Below are 20,606 nucleotides of genomic sequence, written 5' to 3'. Positions count from 1 at the left end.
AGTAGGTTTCAGGCCAGGAACAGCTTTAATCACTCGCTCCTTTTGTTTTGGTGCTGTTGGTGGACATTCAGCACATTTGGAGTTGGATGCTGGTAGAGACTGAAAATGACATCAGGCACTATTTAGATCGTTCCCTCAGCTACAAAAGCTCTGAGCCTCAAGGTTACTGGGGCTGCTTTTGGGCATCCTGGGGAGTTTTCAGACTCCCAAGATATTTCAGCCCTCAAACCTTTTGTTGTGGAGCTATTGCTGGACATTTAGCATCTTTGAATGTGGATGCTGGTAAAGCTGGAAAATGATGTCTGGTGTTATAGGACAATTCCCATAGCCAGGAATGCCCTTTGCCCACAGTTTACAAGAGCTGCTTGTTGGCTAACTGGTAAGGTTTCAGCCCAGGAACATCTTTCAGCCTTCACAGATCTATTTGGGAGCTATTGATGTTTAGAATTTTCAAAGGCGGAACCTAGGAGAACCACAAAAATCGTGTGGGGCAATCGTAGGACTGTTCCCCTGGCTAGGAAAGCCCTGATCCCCAAAGATACTGGGGCTACTAGTGGGCTACCCAGGGAGGTTTCTAGAAAAGAAATTTTTTCAGCCCTTGCAACTTTTCTTTGCGACCTACAATAACGGTGGGAGATTCTCCCTGGCCCTCCTTTTGTTATTAATGAATTTATAGAATTAATAACAAAAGGATTTGTTATTAATGAATTTATAAATTAATAACAAAAGGATTACCAGGGAGAATCTCCCACCTTCACTCGATCGGGGGGAACCACTGTGATGGAGGATGAAGAAAAGGCTGATGTACTTTGCCTAAGTCCTTAGTAGTAACACCACTGGTCCCCTGATACTCAAACCCCTGAGTGGAAAGATGGGGATGGGAAGTGGACTGAAGTCACCATCATTCATGGGGAACTGGTTACTGACCTGCTCAGCCGCTTAGATCCATACGAGTTGATGGGTCTGGATGGGAAACACCCCAAGGTACTGAGGGAGCTGGTGGATTTCCTCCCCAAGCCACTTTCCCTTAGTTACCAGCAGTCTTGGCTGACACATGGTGTTTCCACCTGACTGGAAGCTGGCACACGTGACACCCATCTACAAGAAGGGACAGAGGGAGGTCCTGTGGAACTACAGGCCTGTCAGCCTGTCCTCACTCCTGGGGTAGGTGATGGAACAAATCATCTTGAGCACCATCATGCAACACATGCACCATACTCTGGCCATGAGGCCCAGTCAGCATGGGTTTAGGAAAGGCAGATTGTGCTTCAAGCTGCTGATCTCCTTCTATGACAAGGTGACCTGCTTAGTGGATGAGGGGAAGGCTGTGGATGTGATCTACATGGACTTCAGTGAAGCCTTCATCAGTTTCCCCCAGGGCACCCTGCTGAAGCCTCTGTTCATGGATTAGATGGGTATACTCTTTGCTGGGTCAGAAACTGGCTGAAGGCTGGGCCCAAACAGCTGTGGTGAATGGAGTTGGCAGAGGCTTTATGGGGCTCGGTCATGAGCTTTGCTCACCATAACAACAGGCAGGGTTACAGTCCTGGAGCAGAGTGGCTCGAGAGCTCCCTAGAAGTATAGGATATGGGGGTGTTAGCTGAACATGAGCCAGCGCTGTGCCCAGGTGGCCAAGAAGGCCAGCGGCATCCAGGCCTGGATCAGGAATAGTGTGACTGCCAGGAGCAGGGAAGAGATTGTTCCATTATACTCAGCTCTGGTGAGGCCACACCTTGAGTGCTGTGTCCAGTTTTGAGCCCCTTGCTCAAAGAAGGACGTTGAGATGCTGGATTGTGTCCAGAGAATGGCAGAGTAGACAGTGAAAGGTTTGCAGCACAAGTCCTGTGAGGATCAACTGAGGGAACTGGGGCGTTTTAGTCTTCAGGATGCTGAGGGAGACCTTATCACCCTCTACAAGTACTTGCAAGAAGGATATAGAGAGGTTGAGGTTGGCCTCTTATCTCAGATAACAAGCGATAGGATGACAGGGAATGGCTTGAAATTATACTAGGGGAGATTTAGGTTAGACATCAGGAAGAATTTCTTTATGGAAATGGTATTCAGCTAGTGGAACAGGCTGCCCAAAGACATGGTGGAGTAACCATCCCTGGAAGTATTACAAAGGTGTGCAGATGTTGTGCTTGATGACATGGTCTGGAGGTGGACTAGGCAGGGTTACACTGTGGTTGGACTTTGTGAAAGATTCAGTGACTTTATGTTTGTTACACTTCAAGGAAATTCCTGTTCTGTCATGGTGGGAAAGCATTGCCATTTCAGACAAGTAGTCAAGTGATTCAGTTAATGAAAATGTTCTTATAAATATTTAATAAATCTCAGGATAAATTTTAAGAAAGAAAAAATTGTGCACCTTTTCAGGCAGACGTGATGCAAAGAGAGCACAGCCCATAGTTACCCAGCGTGTGGGTCACACTGTATCAGCAATGGGATGACTGTGGACCATCATATCCCAGTTTAAATAAACTAGAGGCAAACAAAGAAACAGGAACTAAAACCCCATACTAAATAGAGACTGGTAAGTGAGAAGCAGAAGAAGATGAGCAGTTCTTTGTTGCTTAGAAACATCCAGTCATCAGTTTCCACACGGCATCCTTCAGCTCCTGGTTCCTCATGCTGTAGATGAGGGGGTTCACTACTGGTGGAAAAACCGAGTACAGAAATGCCGCTACCAGGTCCAGAAATAGGGAGGAAATGGAGGGGGGCTTCAGGTAGGCAAAGAAGGCAGTGCTGACAAACAAGGAGACCACGGCCAGGTGAGGGAGGCAGGTGGAAAAGGCTTTGTGCCGTCCCTGCTGCGAGGGGATCCTCAGCACAGCCCTGAAGATCTGCACATAGGACACCACAATGAACACAAAACACCCAAAAGCTAAACAGACACTGACCACAATGAGTCCAGTTTCCCTAAGGTAGGCATCTGAGCAGGAGAGCTTGAGGATCTGGGGGATTTCACAGAAGAACTGGTCAACTGCATTGCCATGGCAGAGGGGGAGTGAAAATGTGTTGGCTGTGTGCAGCACAGCATGGAGAAACCCACTGCCCCAGGCAGCTGCTGCCATGTGGACACAAGCTCTGCTGCCCAGGAGGGTCCTGTAGTGCAGGGGGTGGCAGATGGCAACGTAGCGGTCATAGGCCATGACAGTCAGAAGAAAGTACTCTGTGGAGAGCAAAAATACAAAGAAAAAGAGTTGAGCCACACATCCTGTGTAGGAAATGGCTCTGGTGTCCCACAAGGAATTGACCATGGATTTGGGAACAGTGGTAGAGATGTAGGCAAGGTCAATAACAGAGAGGTTGAGGAGGAAGAAGTACATGGGGGTGTGGAGGTGGTGGTCACAGGCTATGGTGATGATAATGAGGCCATTGGCCAGGAGAGCAGCCAGGTAGATGCCCAGGAAGAGGCAGAAGTGCAGGAGCTGCAGCTTTCGTGTGTCTGCAAAGGGCAGGAGGAGGAACTGGCTGATGGAGCTGCTGCTGTTGGACATCTGCTGCTGTCAAGTGTGGAGACCTGTCAAATGATAAAAAGGTAGTGGGAAGTTAGGGAACAATTCTTTGAGGGAAACAGTTTCCAATTCACATTAACTCCCTGTATTCAGGAAGACTTTGGTCAGTTCCCTTTTGGGAGGTCTGCTTTGTGCTGGCTTGAGCATGCCACTGCTGGGAGGAGGGTTGGCTGTGGGCTCATGAGAACTCATTCCTGCCTGGCAGCAGTCAGTAAATAGAAGGATGGCCTGATCTCAGAATAAAGCCCCTGTGGATAGCAAAGAGCATTTCATCACTGTCACTGCAATTTCACCAGAGGGCAGAGCAGAGCTTTGGATCTTTGATTTTCTCCTGACTGAGAGCTGAGGAATCCAGTGTCACAGGGCAGAGCTCCAAAGCCCTCCTGCGGTCTCATCCTACCCAAGGAGGATCTCAGCTCCCCGCTCCCAGCCAGGGACACACAGGGCTCAGTGCAGCTGCCCACACACAGGTGAAGAGTGGCATTGCCACGGCCTCTGTGCCGAGATGTCTCCTTCATGGGGCTCCTCTCTGGGGCACAAGAGTCCCTGGGAGAGCGGTGCCATTGTGGGGGGCAGCTGCAGCCCAGCAGGAGCTGCCTGGAAAACCTCAGTCCTAAAGATGGGGGTCCTGAAGTGAGGCTCAGCTCAGTGCCAACCCCACCAATGGACGTGCTCAAAGCCCCAGGTAATGGTGGGACAAAGGCAGCAAGAACAGGAGGGGATACAGCAGGAAATGCTGCAGCAAAAGCTTTAGGGACAGGAACAGACAGACAGGCACACAGGGGTTTCTCCTCACTGCTGGTTGGGCTGCCAAGGAGAAGACTCAGCCTGAAACCCTTTAATTCTGGGTGCAGAGTCTGTGCTGGGTGGCAGAAACCAGGGGGTGGGCGTCGGAAAGTGTCAGGAAGGTCCCAAATCCCCACTGCCAGGGCATTTCTGAGAGCAGCTACTCCCTCCCTGACAGTGTCTCTGCTAACTGCAGCTGTCCCTGCAGATCCTTCTTTTTGCCCATCTCACCTCCTGCTCTGTGCTCACAGACCTCATCCAACCTGTCCTGTGCTCAGCTCTGCTCTGCAGACCCCTCCTGGCATCAGGGCGCTGCCCCAGGGAACCTCTGTGTGTGCAGGGCTCAGGCCAGGCTCCAACATCGTCATGAGAATCAAGTTTTCACTGCATATTCTCAAGGGGAGAAATAAGTTCTCATCTACCACACTCAGCACAGCCCGCAGGAGAGGAAAAGTGAAAGCAAAGACTCTGCCTTTGGAGAAATACTCTCTTTGGCATTTCTCAAGGATCAGCTCTGGCTGGGAGCAAAGCTGACCCAGGCAGCACTTTCTGACAGCAGAAGGACCTTATGTTGCCCTTCCCTGGGTCAGTGCTTCAACCCAGAGGTGCTGTCTATATCCCTGTGGAAAGCCCAGCAGGCAGGCTGAGTGCTGACCCTGGCAGCAGCAGAGTCCCTGCCCCAGCACAAAGACTCCAGGGTCACAAGGTACCTGATCGCAAGGACAGCCCTGGGCACCCCTCAGCCATGCCCAGGAGAAGACAGCTGTCCTATCCTGTCCCTCTGATGGGGCAGAAGAGCATCGCTTCCAGGCAGCACTTTCTTGTCGTATAGAGAATCTATCTTCCTGACAGACCCCACACACTGTCCCATGTCCCAGCTTTAGGAGATCCCTCCAGGAACAGAACCTGCATTGCTCTGCACCCACAGACATACCACGGACATACTCACAGGTAGAGTGCTGAGGATATTTCTCCTCCAGTGAGTTCTCAGCATCTGTCAGCTCTCTCACCCTCTCAGGTCTCCCCTTGATGCCTACAGGCAGTGTCCCCAGCCCTGTGCACTTGCCAGAGGAGCTGCTCTGTGGCAGATCTGTCCCTTATCATTGCTGTAATGTTTCATCAGCTCCCACTGTCCCAGGAGTCCAGCCCAGCTACAGCAGAGGAGGAGGTGAAGGCGTCACGTACTCCTTGGCTCCTCTGAGGTATTCCTGAAGCTCCAGGGAACCAACTTGGAAAGACACTGAAGTCTTCCCTGCCATCTGCTCTCTAGTGTGGGGAGAAATCCTCTGTCCAGCAGAGTCCTTTCTCCTGATCAAACACAAGCTGGGCAGAAGAATCACTTTTTCTTGTCTCCACATGAGGCAGGACCCCCAGACAGGGATAGGAAGGGGACTCTTTCTCTTTGGGGAGGGGATGCAGCTCTGGCACATGGCTGCCTCGATCCAACCAAAGCTGGGATTCCTCTTCCCACAGTTCCAGTGGGCACAAAAGAGGCACCTGCTTCCTGGGAGCTGCTGGTCCCAGCTCTCATGGGAATTAATAGGTGGGGGGAGGCCAAGAAGCTGGTGTTCAAACACCAACACCCAGTGAAACCTGAGGGGCCAGAGGTGCTCCAAGAGACGTGCAGGGAGATCCAAGGTCAAGGAATCACAGAACGTTAGGAGTTGGAAGGGACCTCAAAAGGTCATCTAATCCAACCCCCCTGCCAGAGCAGGATCACCTGGACTAAACCACACAGGAACACATCCAGGTGGGTGTGAATGTCACCAGAGGTGGAGACTCCACAACCTCTCTGGGCAGCCTGTCCCAGGGTTCTGGCACCCTCACAGTGAAAGAGTTTCTCCTTCCATTCACATGGAACTTCCTCTGCTCCAGCTTTTACCCATTGACCTGAATAAGGCCACCCCTCAGTCTCCTCTTCTCCAAGCTAACGAGGCCCAGCTCCCTCAGCTCAGAGGAACTGGCCAGCATTGCCCCTCTGCAGAAAGAGTCCCAGCTCAGAGGAAACTGGGACAGGCTCCTGGAATGGCTGCATGTGAAACGTGGCCAGGCAGGATCCAAGGATTCCCACAGGGAGGCACATGCCAGGGGGTGGCCTGTCACTGGGAAGCTTGCCCCACCTGGCTCTGGGCCTGTGAACAATGCTGCCTGCGGCTAGAGCGGCACCCCATGGAAGAGACCCCCCTCCAGCTGAGAGAGAAAAAGACCCTTTGGGAGGCCTGGCAAAGCGACTCCATTGGAGCCCTTGGGAAGGCGGAGGGGAAACAATAGTATTAGTGGGAGTGGAAATCATTTCTGGCCTAGTCCAAGCCGAGGCATTTCCAGGAGCAGCAGGAGAACATCCAGGGTGGGCCCTGACCAATTGGTTTCGCTTTCTGCCAACCCCCAGTCTGCTCAGTCAGACCAGAGCAGTCATTTCACTGCTGCCAAGGGGCAGGATCATAGAATCATAGAATCATAGAATGGTCTGGGTTGGAAGGGACCCCAAGGATCTTAGAGCTCCAACCCCCCTGCCACAGGCTGGGACACCAACCTCCATGCCTGGAGCTACACAAGGCTGCCCAGGGCCCCATCCAACCTGGCCTTGAACACCTCCAGGGACGGGGAATCCACTACCTCTCTGGGCAGCCTGTTCCAGCACCTCACCACTCTTTCTGTAAAAAATTTCCCCCTAATATCTAATCTAAACCTTCCCTCCTTTAGCTAGTCCATTAAGCCCAAGGAGTGGGGCAAGGAAGGAGGAGTCAGGTGGGGATTGCACACCCCGTGTTACCCCCAAGCTAATGGGATTGTGGGGGAACTAATGGGCTTTTGAAAGGGTTTTTAAAAGCTCACGAGCCACACTGGGCAGAACGTCTCTGGGATGCAGTTCCCCGAGTCAGTGATTGCTGGGGAAGAAAGGGATGTCCCGACTCAGTGCCTTTTGTCTCAACCCCCATCTTTAATCCCCAAACCCCACACTCCCAGCACCCCAGAAAAGCCATTTTCTCTCCTGGTCTGCCAGTCTTGGTAGAAATGCCGACCATTGGGAGCGTTCCCCTCGTACTGGCTGAGCCCCTCAACAAATACACTTGGAAAGCAAAAGATGCCCATGGGAAGGAACACAAAGTCAATACAAGGTGGATTATTCCATCCTTCCAATAACAATCTATGACCAGTTCCTTAATACAAACTGAGTCTGGGTTTTTTCTCTTTTCTTTTCCAGATGGAATCTCTGACACCTGCTTGAAGGAATAGATGAAGCTGTTAATTGGCTGTATAGTTTGGTTAATAACTGCTTTGTTAATATTTATAGGACGTTTAGCAGAGTATCACAAACGTTGTTTTGATTGACCATTCTCACCACCTTTAATATCTGGGGAAACATTTGTGCCCCCCGCTTCAGCCTGGGGTGGCCAAATGGATTTATAACTTTAGGCCAGCAGGTGCCCAACGCTTTTAACCTGACAAATTGTTGGGGATGTGGGAGCCCCTCAGGATTTAAAGACTGGCTATGGACATTGAAACAATATCCCCAAAATGGCTCCTGATGTATCTAAGTGACATAACCATTGGTCATGATTCATTCTATTGGAATGAGGAAACAAATCCATGGAAAATCCCAGTTCCAGAAAAGGGGGAATATTGTCTGAATCGGAATGATGACAATGGAGGGTTTGTGGGTCATAGTGTTTGTGATTGGACCTTCAGGTGTGGAAATCCTTGTATCTTCCCTGGGTGTCCACCCATTAATTGTGCAACTTATAATCACTCTTTTTCTGTCAGAGGTGACATGTTATGCTGTATATTGAGCAACACCACTGATGAGCAAAATTCTTCCCTCAAGGGCTATGTTGTGCATGGGTCAATGAAATTGGTCATAAGAAATGATTTGATAGCTTTTGGTCTAATACAAATCTTATGGGAGTTGAGATACTGAGGGAATCCAACCTTTTGGCTTGTGGCAGAACCTGGTTGGCATAACCGACCAGGAAGTTACCATTCAGTGTAACTTTAGCAGTTGGGTAGGAGCACGGAGAAGCAATCTTTGGATTAATGGAATAATTTCAAATAATCGAATTAAGCATCCTTTGGGTTTAAAAAGCACCATTTATTTTGAAACTCCCTGTAGTTCTGATTTAAGACTCAAAGGGAATGGACCATTTGGCTTTAAATGTCATTACTGGATTGGTGGCCACCATGCTCATCGAAAATGACCAAATATTTGGAGCAGAACATGTTATGTAGGTTATATACACCCCTTCTTTTTGTTGTTGTTGTGTCCAGACCAAAGTGGAAACAGTTTGGGAATTAAGGTCTATGATGAACTCAGTCGGTATGGAGGGTCCCTTGATGTTTCTATAGCAGGTCATTGCAAAGTGTCTGGGTCACACAGGACCAAGAGATGCTGCATTAGGAAAGGATGGAAGTGAACCATGTTATTACAGCATAGACAAACTAGGAGGAAAGAAAGAACAACTTACAAAGCTACTAAACACACACCAGTCCTCATGTGAGTTACATGGCCAGCTCTGAGGATGAGCAGTTTATTACTGCTCAGAAATATCGTGTCCTCACAGCATCCTTGCGCTCCTGGTTCCTCATGCTGTAGATGAAAGGAGTTGACAGCAGGTGGAAACACCCAGTAAAGAAATGCCATTACCAGGTGCAGAAGGCAGGCAAACACATCATTTTGAGGATAGTGCTGTGGTGCAAGAAGTCACTGGGAGGAAGTGTGGATGAGCTGGTGGCTTTGTGTTTGTGGGAACAGCTGGTGAGGACAGAGAGACAGCAGTACAGGCAGGGACATCGTGGGGTGGGAATGAGATTGGAAAGCGTGTTGCATCCTTGCAGCCTAAAGGAAACATGCAGAGGTGTGAGGCAGTGCGGCACGGGCTTTTGTGCAGATGGCCAAGGGTGCCATTCAGGGTACAAGTGCCTGATAGGTCTTTTCCCCCTTGGCTGTGGCTGATTTCCCGGCCACAGAGGCCTCAGGGAAGACACATTGTCCTCATGGCCATGGAGCATGGCTGACTCCTTGCACCCACCCCAGGGGAGGCCACCATGTGTCATACCCCTGTCCTTCCCTTGGTGTCACACTCCCCACATCCCAAGGAAGAGCCCTCAGACACAGGTGAGGGTCAGGATATCCCTGCCCAGGGGCTGGGGGTCAGCACTGGCATTGCTGCTTCATCAGACCAAGCCAGGGTGTCCTCAGCATCAGAGCTGCCTGCACTGTGCCTGTGTTTGTCCTCATGGCCTCCAGTTGTCTGCTCTAACGAGCCCCTGGGGAGGCTTTGTCAGTAATGGCTCCCAGTGGGGCCTGTTAGTGCTTCAAGGTACTTTGGGCATTACTCCTGGCTTGAACTTCTTGAGAAGTTTCTTCAGTGTCCTCTTGGTATCTGAGTTCTGTTGACTCACCAGAGACACCTTGGGGCTCATTAACGTCCAGAAAGCCCTTAAAGGAATGGCTCTTCATGTAATTTTCTTTCTAAAATTAAGTCTTGTATAAGTAATTGGAGAGGTTTTAATTGGGTGATGAAACAGTCACAGTAATTTCACAATGGAGGAGTTTTTCATAGAAAAAAAAAGTGTCTGTCATATTTCAGTCCATGGAAGATGTCTTAGCAGCATTCTACAAGGGATGTTTGTCCAGAGATCTCGTAGAGGGTTCTGGACAGGATGGGAAATCAGTCCCTTGAGATCCAACCCTATCTGGAGAACCTTGCTCTTCCCCAAGACCAGCAGTTCCCTCACTGGCCTCCTGGGACTCCCAACACTCTTCCTCACATCATCTATGTTCACAGGCACAGACAGATTTCTCTGACAATAAACAGCAGTTAAACATGATCCAGTTTAATAACCATAAAATCTCTCTCCTCAGCTGCTGCTACGGCCAAGCAGCGTGTGAAGGGGGTCAGCTTCCAGAGGAGATTCTCCCCCAGAACAGTTTCAATCAGATACATAGAAAGGTCACTTATCAACACACTGAACCACTGACAGAACAGTTCACTAGACTTGTGTTTTCCAACTCTCTGAAGCTCAAAGTTTATCATCATCTGAATGACCAAAGAGCGAGTGGAGGTGGAAACCTTTGAGCAAAGGGAAGTGCACACATCAGGATAGTCTGGAGAAGGTGTCCTTGGGCATGGCCGTATCACCAGGAGAGGTGGAAACACCTCAGTGATGAGGGTGATGAAGAGACAGACTGGGGGTAATGCAGGTTCAGGGGAAGGTGAGTATGACACTTCCTGGAAATTCCCATGTTGTGAAGTGATTCAAGGAGTCAAGTGATTCAGCTGATGAAGATGCTTGTAAAGTGTTTGTAAAAAGAAATTAAAAAAAGAAAAGGAAAACTTTTGGCTGTTTGCAGACAGACATGATGCAAAGAGAGCACAGCTCGTCATTCCGTAGTGTCAGGGTCACACAAGGCCTGGAGATACTGCATGAGGAATGGGATGACTGTGGCCCATGTTACTACAGCTTAGACAAACCAGAACGAACAAGGCCCACGCCTTTTGAAATACCAACAGGGATGGTGACTGCACCACTTCCCTGGGCAGCCTGTTCCAATACTTGACTACCCTTTCAGGATAGAAATTCTTCCTGATGTGAGAAATAAATCTCCCCTGGAGCAATTTGAAACCATTTCCTCTCATCTCAACTCTGTTCACCACAACTCTTTGGGCCCGGCCTTCAGCCAGTTTCTAACCCAGCACAGAGTATACCCATTGAATCCATTAGAGGCCAATTTCTCCAGCAGGATGTCTTGGGAGACAGTGATGAAGGATTTTCTGAAGTCCAGGTAGATCACATCCACAGCCTTCCCCTCATCCACTAAGCAGGTCACCTTGTCATGGAAGGAGATCAGCTTCCTCAAGCACATTCTAAACCCATGCTAACCGGGCCTGATCACCTGAGTGTCCTGCATGTGCTGCATGCTGGTACTCAAGATGATTAGTTCCATCCCCTTCCCCAGCACTGAGGTCAGGCTGACAGGCCTGTAGTTCCCTGGGTCCTCCTTCTGTCCCTTCTTGCAGATGGGTGTCACATGTGCCAGCTTCCAGTCAGGTGGAACCACCCCGGTCAGCCAGGACTGCTGGTAAATAAGGGAAAGTGGCTTGGGGAGCACTTCTGCCAGCTCCCTCAGTGCCCTCGACTGTATCCCATCTGGACTCATTGACTTGTGCAGATCTAAGCAGGGTCTTACTTCCTGTCCCCATCTTTTTACTCCGGGGTCTGGGGATCAGGAAACAACTGGTCTTATTACGAAGGACTGAGGCAAAAAAGGCATGAAGTTCCTCAGCCTTTTCTTCATTCTCCATCTCAGTGGTTCCCCCCGGATCCAATAAAGGTGGGAGATTCTCCCTGTCCCTCATTTTGTTATTAATATATTTATAGAATTTATAACAAAAGGATTACCAGGGAGCATCTCCCACCTTTAATGTAGGTCGCAAACAAAACATGCAAGGGCTGAAAAAGCTTCCTGGCCAGAAACCTCCCAAGGTAGCCCACTAGCAGCCCCAGTAACCATGGGGCTCAGGGCTTTCTTAGCCTAGGAAACTGTGCTAAGAGTGTCTGATGTCATTTTGTGTCTCTTCTACTGTCCTCCTTCAAAAATTCTAATCATGTATCAATAGCTCCCAAATCAATCTGTGAAAGCTGAAAGATATTCCTGGGCTGAAAGCTCCCCAGGTAGTCCACACAAACCCCCAGGAACCTTGGGGGAAAGGTCATTCTTAGCCAAGGGAATGATCCTATAATAGCAGACCATTTTCTGGCTCTCCCAGCATCCACATTCAAAATGTTAAGCATCCAGGAACAGCTCCCAAACAAAAGGTTTGAGAGCTGAAATAATTTGGGACTCCCAAATGTCCCCTGGCAGGGGGATCAGCCCCAGTAACTTCGGGGCTCAGAGCTTCTGTAGCTGAGGGAATGGTCTGCAGAGTGCCTGGTGTCATTTTTGGGCTCTACAAGTATCCAACTTCAAAAATGCCAAACGTCCAGTTAGAGCCCCCAAACAAAATGGGTGAGGGCTGTGTTGCCTTTTGGTAAGGCTTGGCAACCTGGTTCAGGAACAGCAACGGCGCCACACTCTGGCTGCTCGGTCCATCAGCTCACAGACACCAATGTGGTGGACGGCAAATGGCTTTTATAAGGGAGGGGCACGGGGCTTTATACCCCAGGGATCAGATGTCACTTCCATCCGCTTACCTCACTGGCTACCTACTATTGGTTACCTAAGGAGGGGGGGGGGGGGTTCTACCTTTCCGTGCAGCCCTAAATTTTCTGACAGGCCCTATCTACCGACAGAGGTAAGGGTATTGTGTGGTAAAGGGATTGTGAGGTAAAGGGATTGTGAGGTAAGGGGATTGTGAGCTAAAGGGATTTTGAGGTAAGGGGATTGATTGTGGTAGATTGTGTGGTAAGGAGAGTAACTAAAAGATTGTGAGGTAAAGGGATTGAGAGTGAAGGGGATTGTGTGTTAAAAGGATTATGAAGTCACAGAATTTATTGACAGATAGATTGTGAGGTAAGGGGATTCTGAGGAAAGGGGATTGTGAGGTAAGTCGATTGTGAGGTAAAGGATTTGTGAGGTAAGGGGATTGTGAGTTAAGCGGATTGTGAAGCAAGGGGATTGTGAGGGAAAGGGATTATGAGTTAAATGGATTGAGAGGTAAGGGAATTCTGAGGTAAGGGAATTGTGAGGTAAAGAGATTATGAGGTAAAGAGATTGTGAGGTAAAGAGATTGTGAGGTAAGGAGATTGCGAGGTAAAGGGATTGTGAGGTAAGGGCATTGTGAGGTAAAGGTATTGTGAGGTAACAGGATTGTGAGTCTAGGGGATTGTGAGGTAAAGGGTTTTTGAGGTAAAGGGATTGTGAACTATGGGTATTGCGAGGTAAGGAGATTTTGAGGTAAAGGGATTGTGAGGTAAGGGGATTGTGAGGTGTGGCCAGCACCTTGAGAAACAGAGCCTCAAGCACGGCCAGGTTAACAGATAATGGGATGGAGCCTTTAGGCCATGAATCTCGGGGAAACTAAACAAGGTGGCAGCATCGTTGCCGGCCCCCTGCTGGGACAGGCTCCAGGAAAAAGTGTCCTCTATTGTTAAGGTCTATCTGCTGTCTGATGAGGTTTTAGAAGTTCTATTTTCATGATAAGATAGAGATGCTGCTGTGACAGCAAAATGTTGACCAATCAGATGTAGCCCAGGAAGAGGGTATGTTTGAAAGAAAGCAGCCGTCTGCAGAGCATATAAACAGGAATGGTTCTGTGCAATAAACCGACTCTTGCTGCATCAAGCTGTGTCCCGTCTCTCTCCGTCGTGGCAAATTGGTGCCCCGTGTGAGGACTTTGAACCGCACCGAGCTGTGCGGCATGTTAATGTGACTCCCACAGAACGTTGAATGAGCCACTGAAAGGAAGTGGGAAGCCTGGCCAGGAATCATCCCTCTGGAAGAGAGGTGAGCTGTGGGTAATGTGGGGAATCAACTGTCTTCCCCCGAGAGAGACGTATATACGACCTTATGAAAGGTCTTCTTAAAAAGCTCGACATTGATCACATTGATCCAAGTTGGGCCCGTTATTCCGACTCCAAGGGGAGCCCAAGCAGGGACCCCTCTCTCTTGTCGCCAGGATCCCGAACGAGGATATAGAGCGACTGAAATAGGAGAGCGTGAGTTTTGGAATCGGCAAGAGATGGTCATACCGGCTGCCCCAGCCTGGCGCCCCCCGAGACGTGTTCCCTGACACCGGGGTCCTCTGAGACAAGTCAGGTGGTGCTGGGAATTTAAAGGGATCTCGCCGTAAAAAAGTCTCAGGACTGACTGCTCCCCCAATCGAAGACTACGGAGACAAAAGTGTTGCCTCCACGGACAAGGAACCTGTGGACATGGACAAGAAACCAAAGGACAGGGACAAGAATCCTACGGAGATGAACAAGAATCCGCCTTGCCTACCATTGCATCAGGGATCCTTTTTGTCTCAGTACCCACTGCTGACACCCACATCATCCAGCGAACTCAGCGACACGTCGGTGTCTCTTGACGACCCAGAGACTCCAGAGAGACTGCTCGTCGGAGCCTGGGCACGTAAGGTTGCTTCAGAACTGGAAAAAAGTTTCTGTGGGAACGAGTGGGTGGTGGAAAGAGTTAATAGCGGACCCCTGGGATGCGAGCGGAACAGGACCCCAGCGCTCGGCTGGGCCCCAGTGCTCGCAGGCGGGGTCGCGCTGTGGTTCGCGATGGGGTCAGGGCAGAAGTGTCGGCGCAGCTCCGGGAGTCGGAGAACCACCACAGAAGTCGGAGAACCGCCCCCACCCCACCCCATCCACCCATCCATGTGGCATGGATGTGACAAATCGCGTCTTGCAGAGTTCTTTGTCTGATAGGTTGGTTTGCAGCATTCATTTGTATGTGATATCATTACATGGCTGAAATACTGATTGCGGGAAAAAACTTAGACGTTGAAAGTTTGATTGATGAGTGAACTGCATTGGAAAAGCAAGGGGTTCCAGGGAAAATTCAAGGAAGCCAGTGTGAAAATATTTGGATGTTCAAAAGTTGCATGAATTGTTTCATCAATCTGCTAAGGTGCTTTAGCTACAATACCACTTCTTTGTTTACTGAGGCTAAAGGGATTGCACAGTCACCTGGACTGTCAGCAATTCCCCAGTGGCCTTGCCCCTGCCGTGAAACCTTGTGGCACAGGCACACGAGAGGTTTTGGACTGCACAAACACAGGAATCTAGTAAACATCTCCAATGCCATGTACCCCGTGAAATCAGAATGGGCAACAGACCAGGATATATAGCACAAACAATACAAACCTCTTTCCACTTGTGGGACATTACCTGTTACAGGGACACCACACTGGCCTGCAGGTCAGGCCATGGTGGAACGTATGAATCAAACTCTCAAGTGTTTTTGCTTCACAAACAAAAAGGGGGAGAGAAGGACATCTCTCCAGCTGATCGATTAAACAAAGCTCTGTATGTTTTGAATTGTTTATGTCTGCCACAGAACAGCTTGGTAACTCCAATGGTGAAATATGCAGGAGGTTTAAAAGGAGGTTTGAAAAAAAGACTAAACAAAATTAAAAGAAAAAAAATCAATGTCAAGTGTCAGTAAAAAATTAAATTACAGGTCCTGACTTGGGGAAAGGAGATCTGGCTGTGTCATTACAGATGCCATGGATCCAGAAAAAAGCAAGCCTGTGTGAACCAGGTGGAGATCCTGATCCCAGTAACTTATGTCAAGTGTTCCAACTGCAGCCACAATGGACTATGAGTTTTGCTGCGGGACATATTGAACTAACTAACAGTCTTTGAAATATGGATGTATTTGTGGTAAATGAAAATTAGGGAAATGGTGATTTCTGCACAGCCTAAGAACACAGACTGCAATGGGTGGTGCCTGCACGAAAACCTGAGGCTAATGTTACCTGACTCCTGAAACTGTCAAGACACTCAGCTACAGATGTGGATTGTGTAAGACTTTACAGAATCAAGCAGCACTGATTTTTGTTGCTGGCTCACAGACATGGTTGTGAAAATTTTGAAAGGCATGTGCTGCATGAATGTGTCCACTCTCAGTCGATTCCTGCGAGCATTCAGAAATTAATAGATCAAACACAAAAGATACAAGAAAATGGATTCTTTGGACTGGACAATTGGTTTCATGAGTGGGGAATTTCAGGATGGGTATTGTCAATGGTCAAATTTGGATTACATAGTCCCTGACAATATCCTTGAATTTCCTATGAAACAGCAAAGTTATTCCTACTGAGAAGTATTTGGTGATCACATCTTCAAAACACTACGGCCTTGAAGGCAGAGGTACGGACTGCCTTAAACCAAGGAGGAGTTGTAGGAAGGTATTTGGAAGTAAGTGAACATGTCACTATTATCCATAATAAATGGTCAACACAGAAGGTGTGCAGATAACTTTTAGACATAAAAGATAAATTAACAATGCAAACAGTGTGTGTAGCCAATAAGTAGTTTTTAGCTTGCTACATTTTACAGTGTGGTTTTTCGTTTATGGGATGTTTTTTAGATTTAGTTAAATAAGGACTAGGGGTTTTTTGTAGTTATTTTTGCCTTAGTGTTATTTTTGACAAGTGTTGCAAAAGAAAACATCACGCTCAGTGAAGGAGGTTCTTTTTGCTAAACAGGAAGGGGGAGATGTGGCATGCAGCTTGATAAACAAAGGCTCAAGCACTGCCAGGTTAACAGATAATGGGATGGAGCCTTTAGGCCATGAACCTTGGGGAAACTAAACAAGGTGGCAGCATCGTTGCCGGCCCCCTGCTGGGACAGGCTCCAGGAAAAAGTGTCCTCTATTGTTAAGGTCTATCTGCTGTCTGTCCAGGTTTTAGAAGTTCTATTAGCATGATAACAGAGAGATGCTGCTGTGACAGCAAAACATTGACCAATCAGATGTAGCCCAGGAACAGGGTATGTTTGAAAGAAAGCAGCCGTCTGCAGAGCATATAAACAGGAATGGTTCTTTGCAATAAACCGACTCTTGCTGCATCAAGCTGTGTCCTGTCTCTCTCCGTCGCGGCACTTTCCGGATGTTAATGAGCCTCATGGTGTCTCTGGTGAGTCCAGAGACGTCAGCTACAAAGAGGAGAGTGAAGAAACCTCTCAAGAAGTCCACGTCAGGAGTAATGCCCAAAGTACCTTGAAGCACTAACAGACCCCACTGGGAGCCATTACTGACAAAGCCTCCCCATGGGCTCGTTAGAGCAGACAACTGGAGGCCATGAGGACAAACCCAGGCAAAGCACAGGCAGCTCTGATGCTGAGGACACCCTGGCTTGGTCTGATGAAGCAGCAATGCCAAGTGCTGACCCCCAGCCCCTGGGCAGGGAGATCCTGACCCTCACCTGTTTCTCAGGGCTCTTCCTTTGGATTTGGGGAGGTAACACAAGTGGAAGGTCAGGACTGTGACACATGGTGGCCTCCCCTGGGGTGAGTGCAAGGAGTCAACCATGCTCCATGGCCACAAGGACAATGTGTCTTCCCTGAGGCTTCTGTGTCAGGACATCAGCAAGAGCCAAGGGGGAAAAGACCTATCAGGCCCTTTCACCCTGGCTGGCACCCTTAGCCTTCTGCACCACAGCCCATGCCACACTGCCTCACACCTCTGCATGTTTCCTTGTAGGCTGCAGGGATGCAACACGTTTTCCAACCTCATTCCCACCCCATGATGACCCTGCCTGTACTGCTGTCTCTTCATCCTAGACAGCTGTTCCCACAAACACAAAGCTACCAGCTCAGCCACATGTCCTCCCAGTGACTTCTTGCATCACAGCACTATCCTCAAAATGATGTGTTTGCCTACCTTCTGCATCTGGTAATGGCATTTCTGTACCCAGTGTTTCCACCAGCTGTCAACCCCTTTCATGTACAGCATGAGGAACACGGAGCTCAAGTATTCCATGTGTCAACTGAGCACTGGATATTTCTAAATAGCAATAAACTGCTCATCCTCTTCTGCACAGAGCTGGCCATGTAACTCACGTGAGAACCCGTGTGTATTTAGTAGCATTTTTAGTTGTTGTTTTTTTCCTCTTAGTTTGTCTAGGCTGTAATAACATGGTTCACTTCCATCCTTTCCTAATCCAGCATCTCTTGGTCCTGTGTGACCCAGACACTTTGCAATGACCTGCTATAGGAACATCAAGGGACCCTCGATACCAACTGGGGTCGTCATAGACCTTAATTCCCAAACTGTTTCCACTTTGGTCTGGACACAACAACAACAAAAAGAAGGGGTGTATATAACCTACATAACATGTTCTGCTCCAATTATTTGGTCATTTTCAATAAGCATGGTGGCCACCAATCCAGTAATGACCTTTTAAAGACAAATGGTCCATTCCCTTTGAAACTTAAATCAGAACTACAGGGAGTTTCAAAATAAATGGTGTTTTTTAAACCCAAAGGATGCTTAATTCTATTATTTGATTTTATTCCATTAATCCAAAGATTGCATCTCCATGCTCCTACCCAATTGCTATAGTTACACTGAATGGTGAATTCCTGGCTGGTTATGCCAACTGGGTTTTGCCACAAGCCAAAGGGTTGGTTTCCCTCAATATCTCAACTCCCATAAGATTCCTATTAGACCAAAAGCTATCAAAGCATTTCTTATGACCAATTTCATTGACCCATGCCCAATTTAGCCATGGAGGGATGAGTTTTGCTCATCAGTGGTGTTGCTCAACATGCACCATAACATGTCACCTTTGACAGGAAAAGAGTGATTATAAGTTGCACAATTAATGGGTCGACACCCAGGGAAGATACAAGGATTTCCACACCTGAAGGTCCAATCACACACACTACGACCCACAAACCCTCCATTGTTGTCATTCCGATTCAGACAATATTCCCCCTTTTCTGGAACTGGGGTTTTCCATGGATTTGTTTCCTCATTCCAATAGAATGAATCATGACCAATGGTTATGTCACTTAGATACATCAGGAGCTATTTTGGGGATATTGTTTCAATGTCCATGGCCAGACTTTAAATCCTGAAGGGCTCCCACATCCCCAACAATTTGTCAGGTTAAAAGTGTTGGCCACCTGCTGGCCTAAAGTTATAAATCCATTTTGCCACCCCAGGCTGAAGCGGGGGGCACAAATGTTTCCGCAAATATTAAAGGTGGTGAGAATGGTCAATCAAAATAATGTTTGTGACAGTCTGCTAAACGTCCTATAAATATTAACAAAGCAGTTATTAACTAAACTATACAGCCAATTAACAGCTTCATCTATTCCTTCAAGCAGGTGTCAGATTCCATCTGGAAAAGAAAAGAAAAAAAAAACAGACTCAGTTTCTATTAAGGAACTGGTATCTCCAGGTCTTGGGTGACCCTTTACATATCACTGACCATGGAACTCACCGTATAACCAGTCTTTATTTTGTACCTTCGCTAGTTGTGGTTGCTTTTGTTCCAGTTTGGTTGTGCTATAATCACAGTGTCCACGTTCATCCCATTCCTGCTGTAGTCTTGTGTGACCCTGACACTGCATGTTGACTACAGTTTACTAGCACATGACTGGAATGGCCATGCTTTCCATCCAGGGCAGGATGTGAATTTCTAGCATTGGTACAGATGATAGCAGAATAAATACCTTCCCCTGTACCTGCATTACTGCCAACCTGTCCCTTTCATCTTCCCCATCACTCAGGTGTTTCCACCTCTCCTGATGATACGACCATGCGTAAGGACACCTTATGAGCAAGCTGGCTGGATGTGTGCACTTCACTTTTCTCAACAGGTTTCCACCTCCGCTCAGCTCTCTGGTTTATACTTTGAGCTTCAGAGATTTGGAAAACGTCCCATCTATCACAGAATCGCAGAATCACAAGGTTGGAAGAGACCTTTGAAGATCATCAAGTCCAACCATTCTCATCCTAATATAAACCAGATCCCTAAGTACCTCATCTACCTTTTTTTGAACACATCCAGGGATGGTGACTCACCCCCTCCCTGGGCAACCTGTTCCAATATCCAATCTGACCCTACCCTGGCACAGCTTCATGACATTTCCCCTTGTTCTATGTTCTGTCACCTGGCTGAAGAGACCATCGCCCACCTCTCTACAACCTCCCTTCAGGGAGTTGTATGTGGTGATAAGGTCTCCCCTCAGCCTCCTCTTCTCCAGGCTGAACACCCCCAGCTCCCTCAGCTGTTCCTCATAGGATTTGCCCTCCAGCCCCTTCCCCAGCCTGGTTGCCCTTCTCTGCACTTGCTCAAGGACCTCAGTGTCCTTTTTATGGTGAGGAGCCCAGAACTGCACACAGTACTCAAGGTGTGGCCTCACCAATGCCGAGCACAGGGGCACAATCACCTCCCCAGACCTACTGGCCACACTGGTTTTGATACAAGCCAGGATGCCACTGGCCTTCTTGGCTGCCCAGGCACACTGCTGGCTCATATTCAGCCTGGTGTCAGCCAACACCCCCAGGTCCCTCTCTTCCTGACAGCTCTCCAGCCAGTCTCCCACAGCCTGTAGCGTTGCATAGGGTTGTTCTGTCCCATGTGCAGCCCTCTACTCTTGGCCATGTTAAACTTCATCCCACTGGTCTCAGCCCATTGGTCCAGCCTGTTCAGATCCCTCTAAAGAGCCTCCCTACCCTCAGGCAGATCAACACTTCCTCCCAGATTAGTGTCATCTGCAAACTCACTGAGGGAGCATTGAATCCCTTCATCCAGGTCATTGATAAAGATGTTGAACAAGACTGGACCCAGGACTGAGCCCTGGGGGACACCACTCGTGACCAGCTTCCAGCTGGATTTGGTT

At 48.5% G+C, this 20,606-nt stretch overlaps 1 protein-coding gene across 1 annotated transcript; it reads right to left on the bottom strand.

Annotated features, from left to right (window-relative positions):
- Positions 1-2,573: 2,573 nt before the first annotated feature.
- On the bottom strand, positions 2,574-3,500 carry LOC311202182 (olfactory receptor 14A16-like; the record flags this gene model as incomplete). The annotated part of the gene is made up of 1 exon (XM_084276720.1): positions 2,574-3,500. The coding sequence occupies one exon, from the start codon at positions 3,498-3,500 to the stop codon at positions 2,574-2,576; it is 927 nt and encodes a 308-aa protein (XP_084132846.1).
- Positions 3,501-20,606: the final 17,106 nt, after the last annotated feature.

Source organism: Gallinula chloropus (genome assembly GCF_964237585.1).
Source record: "Gallinula chloropus genome assembly, chromosome: 29".
Taxonomy (NCBI): Eukaryota; Metazoa; Chordata; class Aves; order Gruiformes; family Rallidae; genus Gallinula; species Gallinula chloropus.
Note: the sequence above shows the minus strand (reverse complement) of the source record. Positions and strands in the feature narration are given on the sequence as shown.